The sequence below is a fragment of the Urocampus carinirostris genome, chromosome 6 (assembly GCF_059441175.1).
Source record: "Urocampus carinirostris isolate Australia breed hairy pipefish chromosome 6, RoL_Ucar_1.0, whole genome shotgun sequence".
In the NCBI taxonomy this organism is placed as follows: Eukaryota; Metazoa; Chordata; class Actinopteri; order Syngnathiformes; family Syngnathidae; genus Urocampus; species Urocampus carinirostris.
This window is the reverse complement of record NC_142354.1, coordinates 8,315,932-8,340,708: the sequence shown is the minus strand read 5'-3', so window position 1 is coordinate 8,340,708 and position 24,777 is coordinate 8,315,932. Positions and strand designations below refer to the sequence as shown.

Here is a 24,777-nt window from a genome sequence, read left to right as displayed (position 1 = left end):
GTACCACTCCCGATGCTCCAGAAGGTAAAAGAAGAGCTAAAGAGAATGGAGAGTAATGGCATCATTGAGCCCGTGACACAACCTACTGAGTGGTGTGCACCTATGGTCCCTGTCTCAAAGAAGAACACAGACAAAGCTCGCATATGTGTTGATCTCAAAAGACTGAATGAATCTGTCAAAAGGGAGCGATACATCCTACCTACTGTGGATGAGATAACAGCCAAGCTAAGTGGAGCAACTGTTTTTTCATCACTCGATGCAGCCAGCGGGTTTTGGCAAATTCCACTGCATCCAGACAGCATCAAGCTCACAACCTTTATAACTCCATTTGGTCGGTACAGCTTCAAACGCTTGCCATTTGGAATTACTAGTGCACCTGAAATCTTCCAGAGGAAGATGATGGAGACTCTACAAGGGTTGGAAGGTGTAGAGGTCTTCATGGACGATATTTTGGTCTACGGGAGCAATATGGAGCAACACAACAGACGTCTCAACAAAGTGATGCATCGTATTCAGTCAGCTAGACTTAAACTGAATAAGGAGAAGTGCTCCATTAGGCAAAGCCAACTAAAGTTCCTGGGGCATCTCATTGACAAGTCAGGGATTCGACCTGATCCTGAGAAGGTTGCAGCAATTCGGAAAATGCCACCTCCAGTAAATGTCACTGAGCTAAAGCGAATCCTGGGAATGGTGACTTTCCTTGGCAGGTACATTCCCAACCTCTCCACTGTGGGGCAGCCGCTCCATGAGTTGCTGAAGGACAAGAATAACTGGATGTGGGGACATGCTCAACAGACAGCCTTCGAAAACATAAAGGAATTACTGACTACTGCACCGGTGCTGGCCTACTATGATGTCACCAAACCCACGGCAGTGTCAGCAGATGCTAGCAGTTTTGGACTGGGGGGTGTGCTGTTACAACTTCATGGAGAACAGTGGAAACCAGTGGCATACTGCTCCAGACGACTATCTGATGCAGAAACACGTTATGCCCAGATAGAAAAGGAGTGTCTGGCAGGTGTGTGGGCATGTGAAAAGTTTGACAGATACCTAAATGGCCTTGAACGTTTCAGGTTAGTGACAGATCACAAGCCGTTGGTACCCCTTATCAACAATCAGAGCTTGGAAAATGTTCCTCTCAGATGTCAGCGTCTACTGATGAGGCTCATGAGATTCAGCGCGGTGGCCGAGTATGCACCAGGTAAAGCTCTTGTGGTAGCAGACACACTGTATTTATATTAATAATTTTCCCTGTGGTAAGGTAATGTCAGATCTACCGATTATTGTTTTAGACAGCCTTGTGAGATGCTGCTATTTGTTTTTTTTTCAAAGGAAAAAAAAAGGGGGGGAGATGTCATGTACGGTAATTGATTGTGCCTGCGCGGCAGACGCGTTATTACGGGACACAGGGAGACCGCGTGGGATCTGGAGACATGTTTGTAAACTAGCAAAGACGCTATATCTTGTTCTGTAAATAAACAAGTTCATGTTGGGTTTAAAGAGGACTCCGTCCATCCTTTACATTATTTATATTAAACTCATATTTGATGTTTTATTTTTTCTGTGAAGTTTTCACGAGTGGAATTTTGGGTGGAGTGATTTTGCAAATCGAAGAAAAGAAAGCAGTTTTGTTTTGCCGGGTGAACTTCCGGGTTTCATGAGAAGCTAAAAGTGGATTTCATTTTGATTTTGTTTGATTCAGATTTTTATTGGATGTGTATGAAGACGTTAAAATTCTGTCCATAGGACGTTTTATTCAGTGATGCAATTATATAAATAACTACTAAAAGGGGACAACGTGAGAATGCAAATGGTATAAGCTTGTTTGACGCTGAATATATTTAAAACAAGTGAATATAAAAACGCTTTAATCATATTTTAAAATTGTGAAGGTGTGATAGGAGTTCAATTCATGAAAAAGTTTTATTTTCTTATTTGATCTTCTATAATTTCTACAACCAAATCCCAGTGTCCTTGAATGCCCCGTGACGTATGGGGTGAAGAGGCGGGGCTAAAACGTGCGCGTGGCCACCCGCCCCCTTCTGCACACAAAATGCTTTCTGATATGCTTCACGGGAGCGCGCTTTAAAGTCCAATATTTGATTTAAAATGATTTTTCTTTTGATGACGAATGTGCGTGTTTACAAAAGCAAATCATCCGAATCTTAAAATCAGACCATCGCTCGAGGACACTGGCGTTGTTCCATTCATTCAAAACAACAATGGCAGCTCACGACTTTAATTTTCTACTGGCGACAGATTCCTATAAGGTGAGCCAAATCCTGTTTTTTTTTTCTTTAAAATCCTCTCAGTTTTGCTTTTAACGCAATGCTACTGATTATTTTCGTATTTATCGACCTGTAGCGGACGTCGTTTAGACTCTGACCATTTCCGACGCAATTTCGACTTCAAATCGACGTCGAAATGGGCCCCAATGCGGACCGAATGTAGTCCAAAACGGGTCCATGTTTGTGTGCACTTTTTCCCAATTTTACCGCCCACATTTATCTCGTAAATACACTTTTTTACCTTCATTTTTCAAACTAAATAAAGACGTGTTTTAACGTCTTTTCAACCAGATTTAACTGCCAAAGAGCTTTTTGAACGTTAGATTTTGGGCTAGATCCAATCTGGTCCCTTTTAGTGGTTTAGACCTAAAATAGACGTTGAACAAGTTGTTGTTATCGCGTTAACTTGGTCAAATGTAGCCTACCTGAAATTGTTTCTTCAACTTTGATTTTTGAGAAAATTCAAAACGTCTTTTTGACATCAGATTTGGGGCTAAAACTGGTCTGTTCCGTTGTATATCCATCCATTCATTATCTGCACCGCTTATCCTCAGTAGGGTCGCAGGGGTGCTGAAGCCCATCCTAGCTATCTTCGGGCATAATGTTTGCGTTTAGCCTACCCAACGTGGTCCAAATGGAGTCGCAAAATAGCCGTTTCAGTGTTTATTTTGTTAAATTAATTAACCTAAAAGTATGGATGGATATAAATAAATGATCTTTTAATTTAAATAAAACCGAAGTAATATTCTTTGGAAGGGCAGCACGGCGGCACAGTGGTTAGCGCGTGTGAGGCACAGTTCTGAGGTCGTGGGAACCTCCTACGTGGGTTCAAATCCAGCTCCCGGCCTTACTGTGCGGAGTTTGTATGTTCTCCCCGTGCTTGCGTGGGTTTCCTCCGGGCACTCCGGTTTCCTCCCACATTCCAAAAACATGCATTTCAGGTGAATTGGCCGGTCCAAATTGTCCCTAGGTGTGAATGAGCGAGTGAGTTGTCTGTCCCCGTGTGCCCTGCGATTGGCTAGCAACCAGTTCAGGGTGTCCCCTGCCCACTGCCCGATGATTGCTGGGATGGGCTCCAGCACCCCCGCGACCCTACTGAGGATAAGCGGTGCAGCTGATGAGATGAGATATTCTTTGGTCATCGCAAGGCAAATCAAGATTTAGAAGTAAACATGGATGGTGCTGCAATAGACGCTGTATCAGAAATTAAGTTTTAGGGGTCATAATAGACAATAAAATAAGCTGGAAAACACATATCAGACACATACAAACTAAAGTATCTAAAGTATCTAAAAGCATTTCAATAATGAATAAAGCCAAATTAATTTTAAACTATAATGCATTGTATTTATTATATTGTTCTCTAATTCTGCCATACTTAACATATTGTCTGGGGCAATCATTACAAAAGTTCACTCCAGCCCCTTTGTATCCCCCAAAGACATGCAATTAGAACCATACACAGGGTAGGATATCGAGATCATACTGCTATTTTATTCCTGCAGTCCGAATGATTAAATTTGGATGATTTAGTACAAATTTTCACTTCACAACTGCTATTAAGGTCAACAAAAACATGGTGCCATAAAACATCCAAAAATTGTTCGTTCGGACAGAGGGAAATTATAACTTGAGGGGCTGTCGTAAATTCAAAATCCCAAAGGCGAGAACCACCAGGAAAAGTATGTGTGTGTCTGTGTGCGGAGTCAAACTTTGGAACAATTTACAAGACGAGATTAAACAATGTCTATTCGCGTGTTCAAATTTAAATACAAAAAAATTTTGGCTGGCGGAATACAGAGACAAAGAAAATAGGGTATGAGTGATATGAGAGATTGGGAATAAGAAAATAAGAGGCAAATATCCTAGAGATAGCAACCAAAACACTTTAGGGAAGTGAGTTTACGTTGCTGGTTTTTATGCGATTTGTATATAGCTCCTGCCATTCCAACTGCTGCGGGTGCTTTGTTAGAGCTTTGGGGTGTTTACTGTTTCTTCAGTGGGTTTTAGTCATAAGGTGTCTCAACAGAGAACATGGATTGTTTAATGAAATTCCATATGAAGGATTATTCAGCGATTTACAGCCAAAACAGGATCTGGTGGTGTGACACCTTGACTGTAAACTGTCGATGAGACTGTGCCCTATATATGTATATATATATATATATATATACTGGACCCAACTTCAATGCCATTAAGCCGGTATTCCAAGTGCTACGTTCGATTTTGCATTTAACAATTCAGTAAACGAATGTGCACATTTTATTTCATTTCTGAGGTAAATGTACTCATAAAATGAGCCATATATGGCTTCGCTAGCCATAGGTTCTCAACCCCTGTTTGTATGGGTTCTTGAAATCCTTGAAAATGCTCGAACCTTAATGTTGTGTTTTCCAAGGTCAGTAAAATGCTTGTTATTTCCATCGCCCTATTTCCTAACAGTCTGACTTGACAAACCACACTTTTTTTTTTAAAAAAAAGGAAAAAAAGTGTTTAAAATGACGCTGATGGTGGTTCCAGTCAATATCAAGTTGTCTTGTGAAGTTTTACTGCTCCCCGCTCTCTCATCCAAGAGGACAGGTTTATCAGGCTTGTCATGGGAATTACGGCTCTTTTTACAAAATGCAAAACAATAAAATATAAATTAATCTAAATCTTCAGTCCTATAAATCATTGATCGACATCATTGAAATGAGTCCAAATTTGGCTCATTTTTCGGCTTTTTATACACACTGTACTTTCTTCCCTTGTTTCATCTTCCATGTTGAACTCCATTATTACCTAACCCATATACTTCCGTGTTTATGAAACAAATGTGACGTCGCCAAGCCGTGTGTGCATTGTTCAAGCAGTATGGTAGAATTCATGTCAGTTTACAGCAGCCCATTATTCATTTCAGGTAGTCCTATTATTTGTGTACACATGTAAATATAACCTAAATCATAAAAGAATGCCTGAAAGGGAGTGGGACGAAGAAAGATTGTGCACAGAAATATTGCAGATCATAGATAGGATCAGCTCAAAGTAGCACAAAGTATGTGCTAGCAGAAAGAGAGTGACTTTAGATAGAGGGATAGAAAGATAGATAGATACTTTATTCATCCCCGTAGGGAAATTCACACTTCCAGCAGTATCCTTTTGTTGTTTATTCACAGATTAACAGGATGGCCTCGGGGTGCTGTGTTGTAGTTTAGCCAGAGCGGAGTGGATGACGTCACACGCTAGGCCAAAAGTTGGACGTCCCTGCAGCAGATGGAAATCTTTGTGCCCAGGGTTACATCACCTCGTGTTCACGTAGAGTCCACCTCCTCTGCGCTTCCCGCAGGCTTTTGTGTCTCTCTGTCCTAACAGCGGGTAGCTCCACGTTAGCGTCCGGGATGCTGGACGTGAGCCACATTTCCGTAAAACACAGCAAACTGCACTCCCTGTATGCTTAAATGTTTTTCACCAGCACAGCCAGTTCTGATATGCTTCACGTGTCGATCTTATTTGGTAGAGAGTTCACATTTCCCATGAATACGGTCGGTACCGAAGACTTATAACGCCGCTAGCCGTTTAGCCTTCACCTTAGCTCCGGCTCTGCATCCACGATAGGGCCCCCCTCATCACAATTCTGCCCTGGATTTCTTCCTTTAAAGGTACTAGAAAAATGGGGAAAAATAGCCATGAAAGGGCTTGTAAATGCCTTGAATTTGGCCTTAATAGGGTTTACAAATCCCAAAGAAGAAAATGGCTGCTTGGGCCTCACCAAATCCCAAATCCTCTTATTCATAACCTACAACGGCGTTACGTGGCGACCCGATTAGCAACAGAAGAATGGCGGCTGTATGCGAAGAGACGATTAGAAAAGGAAATAAGCTTCCGATATGTTGTTCTCAGATCACGCACTACAAGCAATATCCTCCCGACGTGGGCAAAATCTACTCCTACTTCGAATGCCGGCGGAAGAAAGGCTCCCCCTTCGGCGAGGTGGTCTTCTTCGGACTGCAGTATCTCCTGAAGAAGTATCTGACAGGTAACCATCGATTTTCAGGTGGACAAAGCCTGGAGTGGGTAGAGTAGACAAAAATGTTACTCGAGTTACTCCGGTTGTGAAAATACGGTACTCTCATATAAGCCTACATGGCATATAAGCAACCCACCGGTTTAAAATAGTTCCATATTGAAGTAAACTCCAAATATTAACAAAGCATGTACCTAAAAACCAGTAGGTTTTTCATGGATTTGTTCATGGAGATGAATAAACGGGTCGAAAAATGTAACCCATTTAAACCTCTGGCAGCGCTTTAATGGCAGTCATACACTATTTTCGTATTTTTCCTTGTCACTGTTTTCCACTTCCCTTCCCCATTCACTTTCTCTGGGCTCATTGTTATGGGCAGAAAAGGGAAATAAAACCGACAAAATCACGATAAAACGAGATGCGGTGCAGTTACTTATTCCTCCCTCTCTTGTCATTGTTTACATGTTATATTAAAATATAGACTCTTATAAATGTTTGTTGAGATTTCTTTTCAAGTTATCGGAGGTTTCTTTTACTTATTCATCCCCTTATCTTATTGTTTGAGGGCTATCCACATTAACATATTGGCACTGAACGCTCTGTTCAGTTACTTATTCCTCCCACTCTTGTCATTGTTTGCATGTTATGTTAAAATAGAGACTCTTATAAATGTTTGGTGACATTTCTTTTCAAGTTACCTAAGGTTTTCCTTTCTGTTACTTATTCATCTCCTTATCTTATTGTTTGAGGGCTATCCACATCAAAATATTGAAACCTATAAACAATCTATAGACCACTTAAATTGTCTAATAAATCGTTTACTCTTTAAATCTCTTTAGGCTGGGGGTTCAATTACTTATTTCCCCTTCTTCTGTCATTGTTTGAATGCTATCCTTCATATAGTACGTAAACCTATAAACGACCTGACTCAAATTGTTGGCTAAAAATGGCTCCTTGAGGCAGAGGGTACAGTTACTTATTCCTCCCTCTCTTTTCTTTGTTTAAATGCTGTGTCAAAATACAGAAACTTTAAAATATTTGGTGAGAATTTCTTTCAAATAGTCTTTGTGTCTCCTTAGGCACAGAAGGTCCTGTTACTTATTCCTCCCCCTTATCTCATTGTTGATTGAGCGGGGCATTGACGCCATCTACTGCTGTACTCTTACCTCAGAATAATATGACTCATGTAGAAGTCAAAAGTTGTCAACCAATCGATTACTTGAGTAAAAGTAAAAAAGTACTTGGTGGGAAAAAAAACACTCCAGTGAGTAACTGTTGCAACGTCTTACTTAATGATTTATTTAAAGCAACTATTCAATCAGATGGTCCAATCCACAATAAATGACGTTTAATTTTAAAAATAGATTCACATCAACAATTCAAGTACTTTAATAATCATCATCATCATCATCAGCCGTACCGCTTATCCTCATTAGGGTCGCGGGGGGCTGGAGCCCATCCCAGCCATCTCCGGGCAGTGGGCAGGGGACACCCTGAACTGGTTGCCAGCCAATCGCAGGGCACACAGGGACAGACAACTCATTCGCTCATTCACACCTAGGGACAATTTGGACCGGCCAATTCACCTGAAATGCATGTCTTTGGAATGTGGGAGGAAACCGGAGTGCCCGGAGGAAACCCACTCAAGCACGGGGAGAACATACAAACTCCGCACAGGAAGTCTGGAGCTGGATTTGAACCCACGACAGGTTCCCATGACATGAACTGTGCCGCACAAGCGCTAACCACTGCGCCGCCGTGCTGCCACTTTAATAATCAATAAAGTATAAATCAAAGAAATAAATGAAGCACATTTTAAGTACTTCCTACGATTCGACAAAATTATAGTAGCATTTATTTGTTCACGCTAACACAAGATGTTGCTGCATCACGTAACTCATATCAACTTTGAACTTTTTGATACCGTTTTATTGTCAATTCAGAATCTCTGAGGAACACATGACGAAATGGTAATTAAAAAAAATGGACTATTGCGTGCGACAACGACAAACTATTATACTCGAATGAACTTAACATTTGTTTTGTAAAACACATTGAACGAAAAGCACAGGAAACGTATTGAAATATTGACAGATGTACAAACAAACGATACTCGACAAATCGAAAGTTAACAACACTGAATCCCTGGGAAAATAGTGTCATTTAGGAACGAACAGGCTAATTGAGCTGTTTTTTCTGCGAACGAAACATTAATAAATCGGAGTGGAGTGATGTGTAAAACCGCACGGTCCGCTACTGAGGCAGACAGACAGACGCGTACGTATGTACTTAAGTAACGGCTTCAAGGTAGCTCAATATAGCTGTAAAGTAGGCTTAAACGTATTTGCTCAAGGTGTGTATTTCTAATCAGTTTGATGTTCCCTTTTGTCAAGAATAGCGGAGTAAGAGTGCAACTTCCTCTTACAAATCTACTCGAGTGAAATTATAGCGATTTAAAAATTCCCCCTAGAAGTACAACATGCCCCAAAACGTACTCTAGTAAATGTAACTAAGTAAAAAAAACTCGTTACTACCCACTTCTGGCCATTTGACACAAAAAGGTTTGCTATTTTTCAGGTCGAGTGATTACGGAAGAGAAAATCCAAGAAGCCAAGATCTTCTACCAGTTGCATTTCAAGCAGGCCGTTTTCGATGAAGAAGGTTGGAGGAACCTTCTGGAGGTGATTCTGGATTTTGATTTTGCCGCCCCTAAAAGAGGGATAATAGCTCGTTTCCCCCCACAAATCTCTTCACCCTCAAATTGTTTTAATACTGTGGTTCTCAAATAGTGGGGGTCAGGCAAGGACTGAGCGGGCCCGTCTGATTTTAGGGATCTTTTCTTTCTTTCTTTTTTTTCCAAAGAATAAATTGACATTGTCCCTCCACTACACTAGGGGGCAGTGGTGTTCTCGGTGGCAAAGTGTTTGGTTTACATTTAGCCTCCACGCATAGAGGCTAAACATTGAGTATGAAGTGTAGCAAGGCCCTCAAGGGACCCCATGAAAAAATATTTAACACAGACTGGCCAAGAGAGACTGGGTAAAGAGGATTTCTTCTTCCAAGGGGGGGATGTGACGGAAAATCATTGAGAAGCACAGCTCTAATACATTTCATCAGTACAAAAAAATGATAAATACGACCCAAAAGAAGCAAGATACGTCTTTGTCACATTCGGACGTCATAAATTTCTCATTGAAATAGGTCTTCTGACATTTTTTTCATGTTTTTTTCAGTTAGAGTAATTTAGTGTTCCAACATATCCCGCGTTGCCCTCCTTTCATTGTTTGTTCTGTTAGAGCAGAGGTGGGGAACCCTTTTGACCCAAAAAGTCATAGAAGAAAAATATTTAGATTTTACTCATTTTTTAAATTTTTCACAAAGAGCCATATCATTTATTTTACGCAGGGTTTGTACAGGTGCTTGAAATCCTTGAAAATACTTTTGATATTGTGTTTTCAAGGTCAAGAAAATGCTTAAATCTGGTGTGGGGTGCTTGAAAACACTTGATATTGTTGCCATTGCCGAGTTTCTCGGCGTGTCATGTGAAGCTTAGAAATTAGAAAACCGGCTCTTTTGGCTTGGCTCTTTCGGCACCCAAACGACTCAGAATTTTATTTGTTTTTCATCAATAATTATAAAACATTTTGCACCAAATTATTTCGTAATTTCATATGTTTTGCAGGGGGTCCCTGAAAAACACTTGAAATATAAATTCAAAGATTCACAGATCTACAGTTTTTCTTTGGAAAATACAAAAAGATTTTAGTTTTTCAAACACTGATCAGATTCAAAGACGAACAACGCAAAACCCCGGAAAATGCAGAACAATAAACTATAAATGAAAAATATGAACTCTTCAGTGCCTTAAAAAAGCAGAAGATCTGCAGTCTTTAAGATTGGGAGGTTGAATGCAGTCTGCTGTAAACTGACATGAATTCTGACATTCTGCTTCAACAATGCATAGGCAGATTGGCTTGCTTTTTATACATACAGTCCTCCGTACTGAGCTCCATTATTACCCAACAGCAATAGAACTCTTTTGGTCTGTGATGTAGTCAATCCACCTATGCATTGTTGAAGCAGAATGTCAGAATTCATGTCAGTTTACAGCAGCCGATTGACACAAAAGATTGTAGGTCATGGATAGGAGCAGCTCAAAACAGCACAACAATAGAGGTCGACTGAATATCGGGCGGACCGACGTCGGGGATTGGACAGAAATCGCTATCGGCTCGTTTACTTATCTGAAGCGACATTAAGTACAACGTCGAGCGATAGCCAAGCCTATCTCTTCTTTTCCCGCCCTCTGTCAATAAGATTTTTTTTTTTTTTGCCGCCAACTGCCACAGGTTCTGATTGGCTCACTATCAGTATTTGAACCCAGTCCTGTCAGTTCCCTGTTGTCAGTCTGTCTGCGAACCATAGTGAACTCTTGGCAAGCCTTTTTCGACCCTGACTTCCCCCTGGCCCGTTTTTTGCTCCCGTCTGTCCCCGGCTTTGACCCGTTTTTGATCCCGACCACGTCTGCTCTCCTGTCCCGGCTTTGGACCTCTTTTGTCCACGACTACGTCTTCTTTCCTTTTCTGACTTACGACTCGCTTACGACCCGACCAAATTTTGCTCTTCCGTCCCTGACACCGCCATCGTTCGCCACGGAAGATCCACTTCCGCGTTCGGAGCACAATCCGAGTACCAGAGCGACTTGTTTTTTGCCTCCAGCGAACACCAGATCGTAGGCGCTTCCCCTTCCTTCCAATAAAAACTTGTGAGAAACGCAACGCAAGTGGATCCTGTCTCCGTTCTGGCATTCATGTTTCGTTCAGTTAGAGAAAATTAGGGTTCCAGCATTAAATTTCAAAGTCACGTCATTTTGGCATTCTCGTAATTGTTCTATCCGCATGTGAGCACGTATCCATATCCATATGTGATGTCATCTTTCAAGTTAAGTTCAGTTAGATCTAGTTAGTGTGCTTGGGTTATTTTTCTTGTTCTTTGCAGTCTTGTTGTTCTGACACGTGCCGGAATGTTTTCTGTGTCTTCTCTCTTTAGTTTTTTGTTAAGTTAGAGCGAATAGGTGTGTCATTATATTCGGTGTCTACTTTCATGTTTTTTTCTGTTAAAGCTTTTACCTGCGCATGCATTATGTTTTATTGGCTCACCGTCATGGCACTCCCAATATTGTTATGTCCTCTTTTTGGGAGATGTCCTGCATCATATTCCTTTCATGTTTTGTTCAGCTAGTTAGTTTTCCAACATGTCCTATTTGGTCTCTTTTAATTTTTTTGTTCTGATGAGCTTGTTTATGTTGTGGCAAGGTCTTGTCATCTTGGCACTCTTGTTGCGGTCCTGTCAATGTTTGGGGATTTTTCTTATGGTCTTCTATTTTCATGTTTTGTTCCGCTAGAGCCAGTTAGTATTCCAACATGTCCTACTTGGTCTCTTTTCATTTTTTTGTTCTGATGAGCTTGTTTATGTTGTGGCAAGGTCTTGTCATCTTGGTACTCTTGTTGTGGTCCTGTCAATGTTTGGGGATTTTTCGTATGGTATTCTACTTTGATTTTTTGTTCCGCTAGAGCCAGTTAGTATTCCAACATGTCCTGTGTGGTCTCTTTTCGTTTTTTTTTGTTCTGATGAGCTTGTTTATGTTGTGGCAAGGTCTTGTCATCTTGGTACTCTTGTTGTGGTCCTGTCAATGTTTGGGGATTTTTCTTACTTTTAGGTTTTGTTCTTTTGGTACTTGTCGGTGTTGCCAATATTTTTTCTCATATGTATTGGTATTTTGTGTGTGAGTGTTTCTGACATCCTGCGACTTTCATGTTTTGTCGAGAATATCCTTCGTGTTCCTCTTGTTTTGTTTTTTGAAACTAGTTTATTTTTCTTTACATTTTCTTTGTTGATTTCTTTGTATTGTTCTGAAATCGCTTTTTGAGTTGCATTTTGTTGTCTGAAAAGTGTGATACAAATAAATGAATGTACGATCGCTACGCAGCAATCTCCTGTTTCCGCGATTGAGCTTGCGATGCGTTCAATGTCTCAGAAACACGACGGACGTCTCCCTATCCGGATCAAAGCTGTCCCGGAGGGGAAGATCATCACCCGAGGCAACGTTCTCTTCACCGTGGAAAACACCGACCCCGACTTCTACTGGCTCACCAACTACGTGGAGGTAAAGAAACGGAAAGACAGCGAATAAATCCTTCGAATCATCTCCATCCGCCATTTTGTTTCCCAGACCATGCTGGTCCAGATGTGGTACCCCATCACCGTGGCGACCGTCTCCCGAGAGTTTAAGAAGATCCTGGCCAGACATCTCAAGGCCACTTCGGGGAGCCTGGAGGGCCTGGATCTCAAGCTGCACGATTTTGGCTACAGGGGGGTCTCCTCGCAGGAGGTCAGCCGACTTTTTTGCTCTTTTGTCCGACGCGAGCTTAGTTTCCATTGTTATCATGTTTTTGCTTTTACATTTAGCATTGCTGCAAGACTTGGGACAGATAGCTAAAGAAATTTAGGGTAGTTCCATGAGATGTTACAATGGAAAAATGACAATCCTGCCTAAATCTTTTTTACCCTCGTCTTTAGCATTAGCGCTAGCAAAACAAACCACATTTTGTGTTGAATTCTATGATATTTTTTTGCTACCTATTAATTTATAAAGCAACAGAGAGACATAGGTGGCATTGTCGAAAGTTGTCAAGTAGTTTAGCCAATAGTTGGTATTTTCATGATGTCGGGGCGCAAACCAATAGCAGACCATATAAAGTCGACCAATGGGAGACTGACATCTGAGACATATATGTGGAAGATTCGTTTCCATGGTTATCATGTTTGTCCTTCTCCCTGTAGCACACACTGTATGTTATATCGCTTACTGGCTTGTTCAGTAAGGACTTTTTTAAAAGGCCAAATGAGTTCCTAAGATCGACCAAAGAAATTCTGAATAAACCTGATGCACGTATTTGAAAGCTCCAAGCAGGTCATTGTTGATTTTTTTTCCTAGTCGGCAGCTTTAGGTGGAGCAGCTCACCTGGTGAACTTCTGCAGTACGGACACGGTGGCCGGCCTACTGATGGCTCAGCGCTACTACGGTTGCCTCATGGCCGGTTTCTCCATCCCGGCTGCCGAGCATAGGTACAAAAACCACCCCATCAACTTTTTTTAATGAAGACGGTATGCAAACAATGACAGAAGGAGGGGAGGAATAAGTAAATGGGATTTGATCTTTGTCAAAATCACACCTGATAAAAGAACGGTATTTGCTTTAAAAAAGCATCTGAAAATTTTGAAAGCGAATGGCATACAAACAATGTCTAATGTGAACAAAAACCAGTGCCGCAGCAAGACGCAAGACAGACATGGCGCCGACGTTATGTTTGGATTTAATTGTGTAAAAGAAATGCAAATTTCACAACCTAAGATGTTCTTTCTCTAAAAATTATCATCTCGAGGATAAGTTATGTTTTTATTTTTTACTGAATGACATTTTTTGTAGGGGGCACTAAACATAACACACTGTCCCTTTAATAAGGTACGTAAACCTATAAACAACCTGACTTAAATTGCAAAGGGTTTAGTTACTTATTACTCCTTCTTAGTTGTCAAAGTTTACATGTTATGTTAAAGTATAGAAACTACATGTTTGTTGAGAATTTCTTTCAAATACTCTTTGTGCCTCCTTAGGCACTGAACGCTCTGTTCAGTTACTTATTCCTCCCTCTCTTGTCATTGTTTACATGTTATGTTAAAATAGAGACTTATAAATGTTTGGTGATATTTCTTTTCAAGTTATCTTAGTGTTTCCTTTCTGTTACTTATTTATCCCCTTATCTTATTTTTTGAGGGCTATCCACATTAAAATATTGAAACATATAAATGATTTATAAACCACTGAAATTGTCTAATAAATTGTTTACTCTTTAAATCTCTTTAGTCTGAGGGTTCAATTACCTATTCACCCCTCTCCTGCCATTGTTACGCTATCCTTCATAAAGTATGTAAACCTATAAACAACCTGACTCAAATTGTTGGCTAAAAATGACTCTTTTAGTGTCCTTAGGCGCAGAGGGTACAGTTACTTATTCCTCCCTCTCTTTTCTTTGTTTACATGCTGTGTTAAAATACAGAAACTTTTAAATATTTATTGAAAATGTCTTTGAAAAACTCTTTGTCTCCTTAGGCACTGAACGCTCTGTTCAGTTACTTATTCCTCCCTCTCTTGTCATTGTTTACATGTTATGTTAAAATAGAGACTTATAAATGTTTGGTGATATTTCTTTTCAAGTTATCTTAGTGTTTCCTTTCTGTTACTTATTTATCCCCTTATCTTATTTTTTGAGGGCTATCCACATTAAAATATTGAAACATATAAATGATTTATAAACCACTGAAATTGTCTAATAAATTGTTTACTCTTTAAATCTCTTTAGTCTGAGGGTTCAATTACCTATTCACCCCTCTCCTGCCATTGTTACGCTATCCTTCATAAAGTATGTAAACCTATAAACAACCTGACTCAAATTGTTGGCTAAAAATGACTCTTTTAGTGTCCTTAGGCGCAGAGGGTACAGTTACTTATTCCTCCCTCTCTTTTCTTTGTTTACATGCTGTGTTAAAATACAGAAACTTTTAAATATTTATTGAAAATGTCTTTGAAAAACTCTTTGTCTCCTTAGGCACTGAACGCTCTGTTCAGTTACTTATTCCTCCCTCTCTTGTCATTGTTTACATGTTATGTTAAAATAGAGACTTATAAATGTTTGGTGATATTTCTTTTCAAGTTATCTTAGTGTTTCCTTTCTGTTACTTATTTATCCCCTTATCTTATTTTTTGAGGGCTATCCACATTAAAATATTGAAACATATAAATGATTTATAAACCACTGAAATTGTCTAATAAATTGTTTACTCTTTAAATCTCTTTAGTCTGAGGGTTCAATTACCTATTCACCCCTCTCCTGCCATTGTTACGCTATCCTTCATAAAGTATGTAAACCTATAAACAACCTGACTCAAATTGTTGGCTAAAAATGACTCTTTTAGTGTCCTTAGGCGCAGAGGGTACAGTTACTTATTCCTCCCTCTCTTTTCTTTGTTTACATGCTGTGTTAAAATACAGAAACTTTTAAATATTTATTGAAAATGTCTTTGAAAAACTCTTTGTCTCCTTAGGCACTGAACGGTCTATTCAGTTACTTATTCCTCCCTCTCTTGTCATTGTTTACATGTTATGTTATCTCATCTCATCTCATTAGCTGCACCGCTTATCCTCAGTAGGGTCGCGGGGGTGCTGGAGCCCATCCCAGCAATCATTGGGCAGTGGGCAGGGGACACCCTGAACTGGTTGCCAGCCAATTGCAGGGCACACAGGGACAGACAACTCTCTCGCTCATTCACACCTAGGGACAATTTGGACCGGCCAATCGACCTGAAATGCATGTCTTTGGGATGTGGAAGGAAACCGGAGTGCCCGGAGGAAACCCACGCAAGCACGGGGAGAACATACAAACTCTGCACAGGAAGTCCGGTAGCTGGATTTGAACCCACACAGGAGGTTCCTGAGACCTTAGAACCGTGCCGCACACGCGCTAACCACTGCGCCGCCGTGCTGCCCATGTTATGTTATGTTAAAATACAGACTCTTATAAATGTTTGAGATTTCTTTTCAAGGTTATCTTAGTGTTTCCTTAGGTACAGAGGTTTATGTTACTTATCTGTCCCCTTAATGTTTGAGGGTCATCCACATTAAAATATTGAACGATCTTTAAACAATTTAAATTGTCTAATGAATTGTTTACTCTTTAAATCTCTTTAGCCTGAGGCTCTTAGGCACAGAAGGTCCTGTTACTTATTCCTCGCCCTTATCTCATTGTTTGCCTGCTATCCTTGTTGTATTTTTTATTTTCACATTGTGGGATTTTGATGAATATCAGATGACATTTGATGGTTATTTTAGGAGGAGGAATAAATAACGGAACCCAGATGTTTTGTTTTCATTTCTGTAAATTGTTTTTTGTTTGCACAAGACGGTGGTGAGAAATTTTTGTGTTTTTATTTTCCCAGCACGATAATTTCGTGGGGCCGTCATCGAGAAAAGGACGCCTTCGAGCGAGTCCTGGACCAGTTCTCGTCGGGTCCGGTCTCGGTGGTCAGCGACAGCTACGACATCTTCAACGCCTGCAAACACATCTGGGGACAAAAACTCAAAGAGCGAGTCATGGAACGAGACCGGGACTCCTGTCTCGTCATCCGGCCCGACTCTGGGGACCCCAAAGAAACTCTCATCCAGGTAAAGTTGTTTTTAAAGGCCCAGTGCACGGCTAAACGTTGCTATGTTCTGTGATTCAGGCATCTCGTGGTTGGAACATTCCAATGTTTTCTATTGTTTCCTTCTCTGGCCACTCAATTTGCCGAGTACTGTATTTTCCGCACTATAAGGCGCACATAAAATCTGATTTTTTTTAAAAAGCTGACTATGCGCCTTATAATCCGGTGCGCCTTATATATGGATCAATATTGAATTGCAAGGTCTCGCAACTAAGAGAAGCAGCCACCGACTCCATTTTTCGCGTAGAAGAAGTGCGCCGTGCATACTGGGAAATATTAAACAACGATTCTCTTTTATTTGTGCGTTTCTATAAAGACCCTGAAATGGCTCCTATTAAGAGACACGCTTACAACGCAGAGTTTAAACTCAAGGCGATCAGTCACGCAGCAGAACACGGAAATAGAGCAGCAGAGTCAAGTCACATTATACAAAATCATACATGGACTTGCTCCGGTGCTGTGGAATGCTCTTCCCCCTGAGATCCGATCTGCAACCTCAGTGGAAATGTTTAAATCTAAGCTTAAAACTCACTTCTACTCTATAGCATATGAATAACCTACTCTTTTCGTCGGCTCCAGAGCAGGGGAATGTATGATAATATTCTGAAAAATAGTCTGTGTAATATAGTGTAATGATCTGTGAAGCCCTTTGAGACTCTTCGTGATTTAGGGCTATACAAATAAAAATGACTTGACTTGACTTGACATTTATTTATACAGCCCTTGATCACAAAAATGTCTCGAAGGACTGCACAGGATTACAATTACAAGATTGCACAATTACCTGATCTTAAACCAGCATGCACTTATAGCACCTTATAATGCGGTGCGCCTTATGTATGCCAACATTTTTAAAATATATCATTCATTGAAGGTGCGCCTTATAACACGGTGCGCCTTATAGTGCGGAAAATACGGTACCCTATAATTCTAAAGCCAGTATAACACACCGATAACGTTTTTTTTTTGTCTTTTTACAATGCTCCAGTTATTCTCGCTGCTGTTTCCAGCGTCTAACCATCGATCTGTCTATGGGCAGCAACTCTTTTTCGTTTGTTATCGTCAAGCTCGATTATTTTTGACTAGCATTTTGTCTTGCATTTTCCATGATGAAGCTGTGTTAAAGCTCATTTTATGCTTTCAAGTTACTGGTACGTTAAATTTGGGTCGTCCTCTATATACATTCCACCTGTCTCACGCTTACCATGACTGCTCGGGGGCCCCTGGCGAACGTTAATAAAATGCACAAAATGGCCACATTGTTGCATAAATTCCAGGGTTGAAAGTTTATAGTCTGGAATTTACGGTACTCCAAAACACAGGATCATGCTGACAGATTAAAAGAAAATCCGCATAAAAGCATTCATGCATCGTCAGACGATACTTGTTGTAATCCGTTCGTTTCCCTGCATTATTTCCTTTTTCTGGGGCGGCATTAGCTCAGGAGGTAGAGTGCTCGTCCTGGGATCAAGCGGTTGCAGGTTCGATTCCCGGCTCCTCTGTGTTATATGTCGAAGTGTCCTTGGGCAAGACAATGAATCCCTAATGCCCCCAATAAGCAGGTGGGCGCCTGGCATGGCTGACTCCCTATTGGTGTGTGTGTGTGTGTGAATGGGTAAGTGTGAAGCACATTGTAAAGTGCTTTGGGAGATCTTCATTGACTTGAAAAGCGCTATCGAAATGCAGACCATTTACCATTTTTTGTTAGTAAAGACTCATCAGGTTATTGCCAAAATGGTTGTTGGCCTCTGACCTTTTTATTGACAACTCTCTCTGCCAATTGCAAGCTTTTTGTCCTTAGCCTTCCTTTAGCTTATTACCGATTTAATTATTGATTGAAATATTGGTTATACAATGAAATTCCCAACATAAATGTATGTGATTTTACGATGTTTATTTAAATCAGAATCCAAAATAAATGTGCGTAAATATAACCCGGGATTCATTTTTACGCGATGTTTTCATGAAAAAGTGTGCACAATCTGAAAAGAGAACATTTACAATTTCTTTCACAGTGTCTAAAAATTGGCCATCATAAAATACACGGTTGCAATGTTTTTAGGGCTGTAAACCGGTTGTGTACAAATTGGACCCTATTGAAAACGCTTTGACAAACCTTTAGAAAAATGTGTAAAATACAATATTTAGTTTTCCAGATTGTGCTCAAATTTGACTTGGGACCAGGTAAGGCTTCAAGCTATTGTCTGACCTGTTTTCCGGCTAAGATAAGACACTCATCTGCAAGCGGGAATGAAAACCTTCTTTTTTTGTGTGTTCCAACTCAAACTTTTCAATGTGAGTAGCACTTGCAGTGATTATTTTGGTTTGGGACTAAACTTCAGAATGTTACAGTTTAAATGAGACCAAAATCAGTGTCTGAAAAGTTAGTGTCGTAACCAAAAGTTAGCGGACAGCAGGGCAGCCAACTTTGAAAAGTTGCATGCCCAGCCATCAAGTTGCCTGCCCCATTTTTCCCAACTTGAAACACAATAAGACAAGTCATTGTAAATAAAATTAAGGATTGATAATTTAAAATATAACTGAACAAAACAAAGTTTATTGTAAATCTACTTATAACATTCATTGCTTGCATATGACATGGCTGTTTTCCATCTGCCATTAGTATGTACCTCCATTTACTCATCTTCATTCATGCAATGTTTGCGTTGCGTCGTCTGCTACAAGCCACGTGAACTCCTCTTTCCATCATGCTTCTAATGTACGTTTACGTTATGGAGCGTCATCAATTTTGTAAGCTTCTTTTGAATATTTCTTCTGGGGCTGAGGTTTTGTCTTGATTCCTAAGCACTTCTCCATTTTTCTTGTGTTCTCTGTGCGTCTACTTTGGAAAATGATATGCAAATATGCGACCTTATAACGCTCGGGAGAGTCCGGAAGCCAAAGTTATTCGATGCAGGCTTCTAAATGGCTGCCATGTATGCAAATTGCCAAACGAACCGAAATTCTGAAATTTCCTAACCAAACGAAAATTTCGAAATCGGAATAAAGCAAATGTTTGCTTTGAACAGAATGAAAAAATAAAAATACAATCGTAAGAGATATTATAAAAAATGTAGTTAACTTGTCTTAGAGATATATTAGCTCTTATCATAACATTGACATGATCAAGTATGTGTGTTTGTGATTGAGAGAGCGTGTAACAGAGTGGAAACTTGATTGTTTTGAGTTTTTTTTTTAATTCTCTCAAAATCTGTGTTTTTCCTTTTTGGATTGGGATTTTAGACTCATTCTACCGCATTAAGTGGTTCATCTTCTCCCTTCTAGCCTCTAAAGTTAGCCACTCATACTAGCTCTGACCAACTCCAACCAATGGGTCTTTTCAGCCGCTCCGAGTGTACTTGGCTCACTTGTTTTTTGTTGCGGCTAGCAGGGATTAACAGCAGCTACTATGTCCTGTCGCCGAATATAATTCAATTTAGGGCTTTATGATGTTGCGATTTGGGTCATCGAATATCTTTTGATTTTTTTTTTTTTTAATTCCACCTGGATTTCCACCTCCATTTTGTCTCACAGGTGATCAAGATTTTGGAGGAGTGTTTCGGATGTTTGCAGAACTCGGCAGGATACAAAGTCCTTCCTTCGTACGTGCGGATAATCCAAGGGGACGGGATCGACCTCAATTCTGTAGATGAGGTAGCGATATTGACTTTGCTTCTGGAGTTGGAATTTTTCGGGACGGATACGACCTCAGAAACCAAGACTACTGGATTAAGGGGTAGATGAAGTTCAAATAGCCTATGCGGGTGAAAAAAATGTATACATTCAAGAAAAAAAACAAAAAGGAACCTGGGGAAAAAGAGAAAAATATATTAAATTAAATTAAAGACTAGATTAAAATTGAATAGAAAAGATGAAAATTCTACATTACTAAAAACAAAAAAAATAAAGAAATGAAAAATAAAAAAAACCCTAAATAAACTGAAAATATATTGTTTTAATATTGTCAAATAAATACAACAAATCGATATTAAAAAGGGAAGCTTAAATAATAAATAAAAAAACTGATAAATAATGAATGAAAGGGAAGAAATACTTGATAAATTAAAACCTTTAAAATATTAAATAAAAATTAAAAGAATAAATCACTTATTGAAAAAAAATAAATCAAAGATATAAAGAAAAAAATAGCTTGGAAAGGATAGAAAAAAAAACGTTAATTTTTTTCTGATTTAAAAGCACACAAACTGGGGATAGGGGGAAAAAATCATGAATAAAAAAGGCAGGAGAAATAAATGTATTGTAAGGTGAGGCTTATATATGTGTTTCCTAACCACCAGTGTTGTAGAGGCACCGTTTCCTGTGCGGAGACAAGGGAGGAAAAAAATAAAGGTTGTTATGAGGGCTGCAGCAACTCATCGATAACAAATATTAAAAGCGTTGGCAACGAATAAGATCATCGATTTGTTGGATGACGTGATTTATGAGCCACGGGTTTCCACCCGGTCTTGATCAGGTCCCGTTTTTGCGTCCAAATGTGTTTTTTTGCGCAGATCCTGTGCAAACTGACGTCGGAAGGCTGGAGCGCCGAGAACGTTTTCTTCGGTTGCGGCAGTTCTTTACTTCAGAAGCTCAACAGGGACACGCTCAGTTGCGCTTTCAAGTGCAGCTACGTGGAAAGCTGTGGAAAAGGGGTGAGACCTCCCTAAGCGTTTTACAATGTCCTTCACCCTTACCCATTCACACACACGCACACACTCACACACCAATAGCGGCCATGCAGCCATGCAAGGCGCATACCTGCTTATTGGGGCTTTAGGGATTCAGTGTCTTGACCAATGACACTTCGTCATATAACACGGAGGAGCCTGCGATCTCTTGATCCTGAGATGAGCGCTCTACCTCCTGAGCTATTGTACTTCACACTTTACCCATTCACACACGCACTCACACACCAATAGCCTATGGTTGTAGTATGGTGTTACGTTTCTTGCCCGAGGACACTTCGACACTTACAGAGGACTCGGGAATCAAATTGAACAGGTGTGTTCAAATTTTAGTACACCCTGTAATACTGGACACTGAAAGTCCTAATATGGCACACTATGGCAAGGAACTCTGGGGACCTTAAAAAAATAAGGTGTTCAGTGTTTTGCCCGAGGAAACTTAGACACTTACAGAGGACCTGGGAATCGATCCTGCGACCTCTTGATTCCAATCCCTGTCGGTGTCCCCCTGGCAGATGGACGTGTGCAAGCAGCCGGTGACGGATCCGTCCAAAGTCTCCAAGAGAGGACGTCTGTCCTTGAGACGAAATTCCAACGGGATCTTGGAGACGGTGGAAAGGGGGGCCGGAAAACCCGAGGAGGTGAAATCCGCTTTTGCTCACCAGAAAGAACTGAACAAATAAAGTGTTAAGTACTCATACTATAGTGGACTGAAAACACAGTTTTCTTTTATGTTAATCATTTCAATCTTTTTTTTTATTCTATATATATTTTTTTTCATGTATTTTTATTTTGTATACATATTTAATTTTCTATGAGTAGAATATTTTTAATTTCTAGTTTATTCTTTTTCATTTATATTTAATATACCATATTTTTCTGTATGTATTTTATTTCCCTTTGTTTAGTTAATTTTATATCTATATATATTTTTTTAAGTTTTGTTTTCCGTATATCCATGTTATTTTTAATTTGACCTTTATGATTAGTGGTACTTTTATTTCTTTGTTGATTTTTGCAAATCTTTTTAGTTTTGTTTTATTTTATATTTTAGTTATTAGTGTTTTAAATTCACACAGAATTTATTTTGTTATTATTTTAATGTATTTACTTGTTTTTATTAGATGTGTTTTATTATTTTTGGTTTATCTCTTTTTAATATATGTTTACTGAATTAGAATTTTAATCGATCAAGAGTTATTAATCAATTTATTACATTATTTCTTAACATTTTTTTGTTTATTTAAAAAAACAACTCTAATTTCATGTTGTTTTAAAATATATTTTATTTATTTCTAAAAAAAAATTGGGGGTACTTTTAAATTAAAGGTAACTTTAATATTTTGGGGTTTTTTATTTGTGTTTTTTTAAATAGATTTTTGATTTCCTTTTTTTTTTAATAAAAAACGTTTTTTTACTATTTATATTTCTAGCTATATTTTATTTTATTTATTTTTAAAATTTGTTTTTTTGGTACTTTTTCATTTAAGTAAACTTTAATTTATGTTTTTTTATTTAATGTTTTTTAAATAGACTTTATTTCCTTTTTTCTAAAAAAAAAGAAACATTTTTTTCACGATTTATCTAACTAATAAGTATGGTTGTTCATGATTGCTTCTTACCTTTCTTTCTTCCCTTTTTTTCTTTGTTTCTTTCTTGTTCTGGTTCTTTCTGTCCTGCTCTTTTTTCTCTCTTTTTTCTTTTTTTCTCTCTTGTTTTTTTAATCTTCTTTTTTTCCTCTTCATTCCGTCCTTATTTTTTTTCTTTTTCTTTCTGCATTTCTCTCTCCTTTGATCTTTCTCCCTTCTTTTTTATTTATCTCTTTCTTTTGTCCTATCCTTCATTATCTCTTCCTTTTATCATTTTTTTCTCTTTTCAGTCAGTCCTGTCTTTCTTTAGTCCTCTTGCTCTTTTTCTGTTTCTTACTTCCATCACGCAGCCCTTTGAGATACCTTGTGATTAAGGGAGTCACAAATAAACAAGACTTGACATCATCTCTTTATGAGAACAGGAAACCTATTTATTCCTGTCGACCCAAACAGCGGGATCCCGATTCCTCTCTGTTTCCAACAACCCTCTTCCGTCTGGTTTAGGATCTTCTGGTGAGCGTTTTCGAGGACGGCTACTTGCTGCGGGATTACTCCCTGGACGAAATCCGCGAAAACGCCCGACTCCGCGACCGAGAGGGCCCGCCCGCCGCTCTCGACCGCAAGGGGAAGCTGCTGCACCGGCCCATCCTCAACGGACTTCATTAGACTGCATTTTGGCTTCCTTCAATTCGCGTAAAAAAACAAACGAACGTTTTATTCCGAGGAAGAAGGAAAGCAAAGTTGTCGCTCACAACCCCCCCTTTCTTGATTCTAGCTTTTGAGTACATGTCCCTTGATTTTTATAGCGTTTTTCTCTTGAAGTAAATAGTTTCCCGATTGCAATGACCTCAGGTTACCAAAAGGAAGAGCCAGATGTCCACTCTATGAAATATGACGATTTGTGCGTCCGAGTAGCCAAGTCTCTCTCTTTCTCTTTTTATTTCTCTTTCTTTATTTCTTTCTTTCGTTATTTCTTTCTCTTTCTCTCTCTCACTCTCTCTCCCTCTCTCGTTCTCTCTATTCCCTATTCTCTCTCTCTCTATTCCCTATTCCCTCTCTCTTCCATATTTCCATATTCTCTCTCTCTATTTGTATTCTCTCTCTCTCTCACACTCTTTCTCTATTCCCTATTCTCTCTCTCTGCCCATGCAAGACTGCTTTAATTTTAGGGTGTGCTAAAACCAGTTTGACACCATTGCTTGGACCCCAAAAACACTTTGATGCCAAACTACCGTCATGTCCAGAATATAAGGCCCAACCAACAATAATGAATAAATAAATGAAAGAATAATTTTTACATGATCCAAGATTTGATTCACTTTTCTCTGTAACGTGGCGGTAACACAGCATTAGAAGCTGCCTTGTATTTTTCTGGTTCGAGCACCCTCTGGCGGTCGATTTGTCGAAGGCGAGCTGTTTGTAACAGGCATGTTTTCGGACAGCCGTCTTTGTCAAGGCCAAGTGATTTTTTGGGGGAATTTGCCGTCTTTTATTTTTGTTTTGTTTTTTACTTCCCCCTTTTCATCTAATTTCTCGTTTTCCTTTTTTAAATTTCTTAGCTCAGTTGTTTTCTTTTTCCACCCGTTTTAATTTTCTTTTTCAATCTTCCAAAATGTATGCTATTTTCCCCCTTTTCTTTGTCTTTATATTTTGTAATAATCTTTTGTTTTTGTTTTCTTGTTTGTTTTTTTTTTTTTCTGCGCCTTGCATGGCTGCACGGCCGCTATTGGTGTGTGAGTGTGTGAGAGTGTGTGAAAGGGTAAGTGTGAAGCACATTGTAAAGCGCTTTGGGAAGTCTTCATTGACGTGAAGAGCGCTATAGAAATGCAGACCATTTACCATTTCTTAAAAAAAACTATTCTTTTTTTCTATCTTTTTTTCCATTTAGTTAA

At 39.3% G+C, this 24,777-nt stretch overlaps 1 protein-coding gene across 1 annotated transcript; it reads left to right on the top strand.

Annotated features, from left to right (window-relative positions):
* The first annotated feature begins 2,000 nt into the window (after nt 1-2,000).
* Nucleotides 2,001-23,688, top strand: nampt2 (nicotinamide phosphoribosyltransferase 2). Its single transcript, XM_088337728.1, has 11 exons — nt 2,001-2,270; nt 6,168-6,303; nt 8,869-8,972; nt 12,329-12,457; nt 12,524-12,682; nt 13,289-13,419; nt 16,348-16,573; nt 20,146-20,265; nt 21,123-21,263; nt 21,812-21,937; nt 23,390-23,688. The coding sequence occupies exons 1-11, from the start codon at nt 2,223-2,225 to the stop codon at nt 23,549-23,551; spliced, it is 1,482 nt and encodes a 493-aa protein (XP_088193854.1). The 5' UTR covers nt 2,001-2,222; the 3' UTR covers nt 23,552-23,688.
* Nucleotides 23,689-24,777: the final 1,089 nt, after the last annotated feature.

Excerpts from the sequence above, each read along its gene's own strand:
- nampt2 (XM_088337728.1), top strand. The coding sequence starts at position 2,223 with ATGGCAGCTCACGACTTTAATTTTCTACTGGCGACAGATTCCTATAAG. Across the intron at positions 8,973-12,328 it reads GTTGGAGGAACCTTCTGGAG|AAACACGACGGACGTCTCCC; the intron begins GTGATTCTGGAT and ends TCAATGTCTCAG. Across the intron at positions 21,264-21,811 it reads TGGAAAGCTGTGGAAAAGGG|ATGGACGTGTGCAAGCAGCC; the intron begins GTGAGACCTCCC and ends TCCCCCTGGCAG.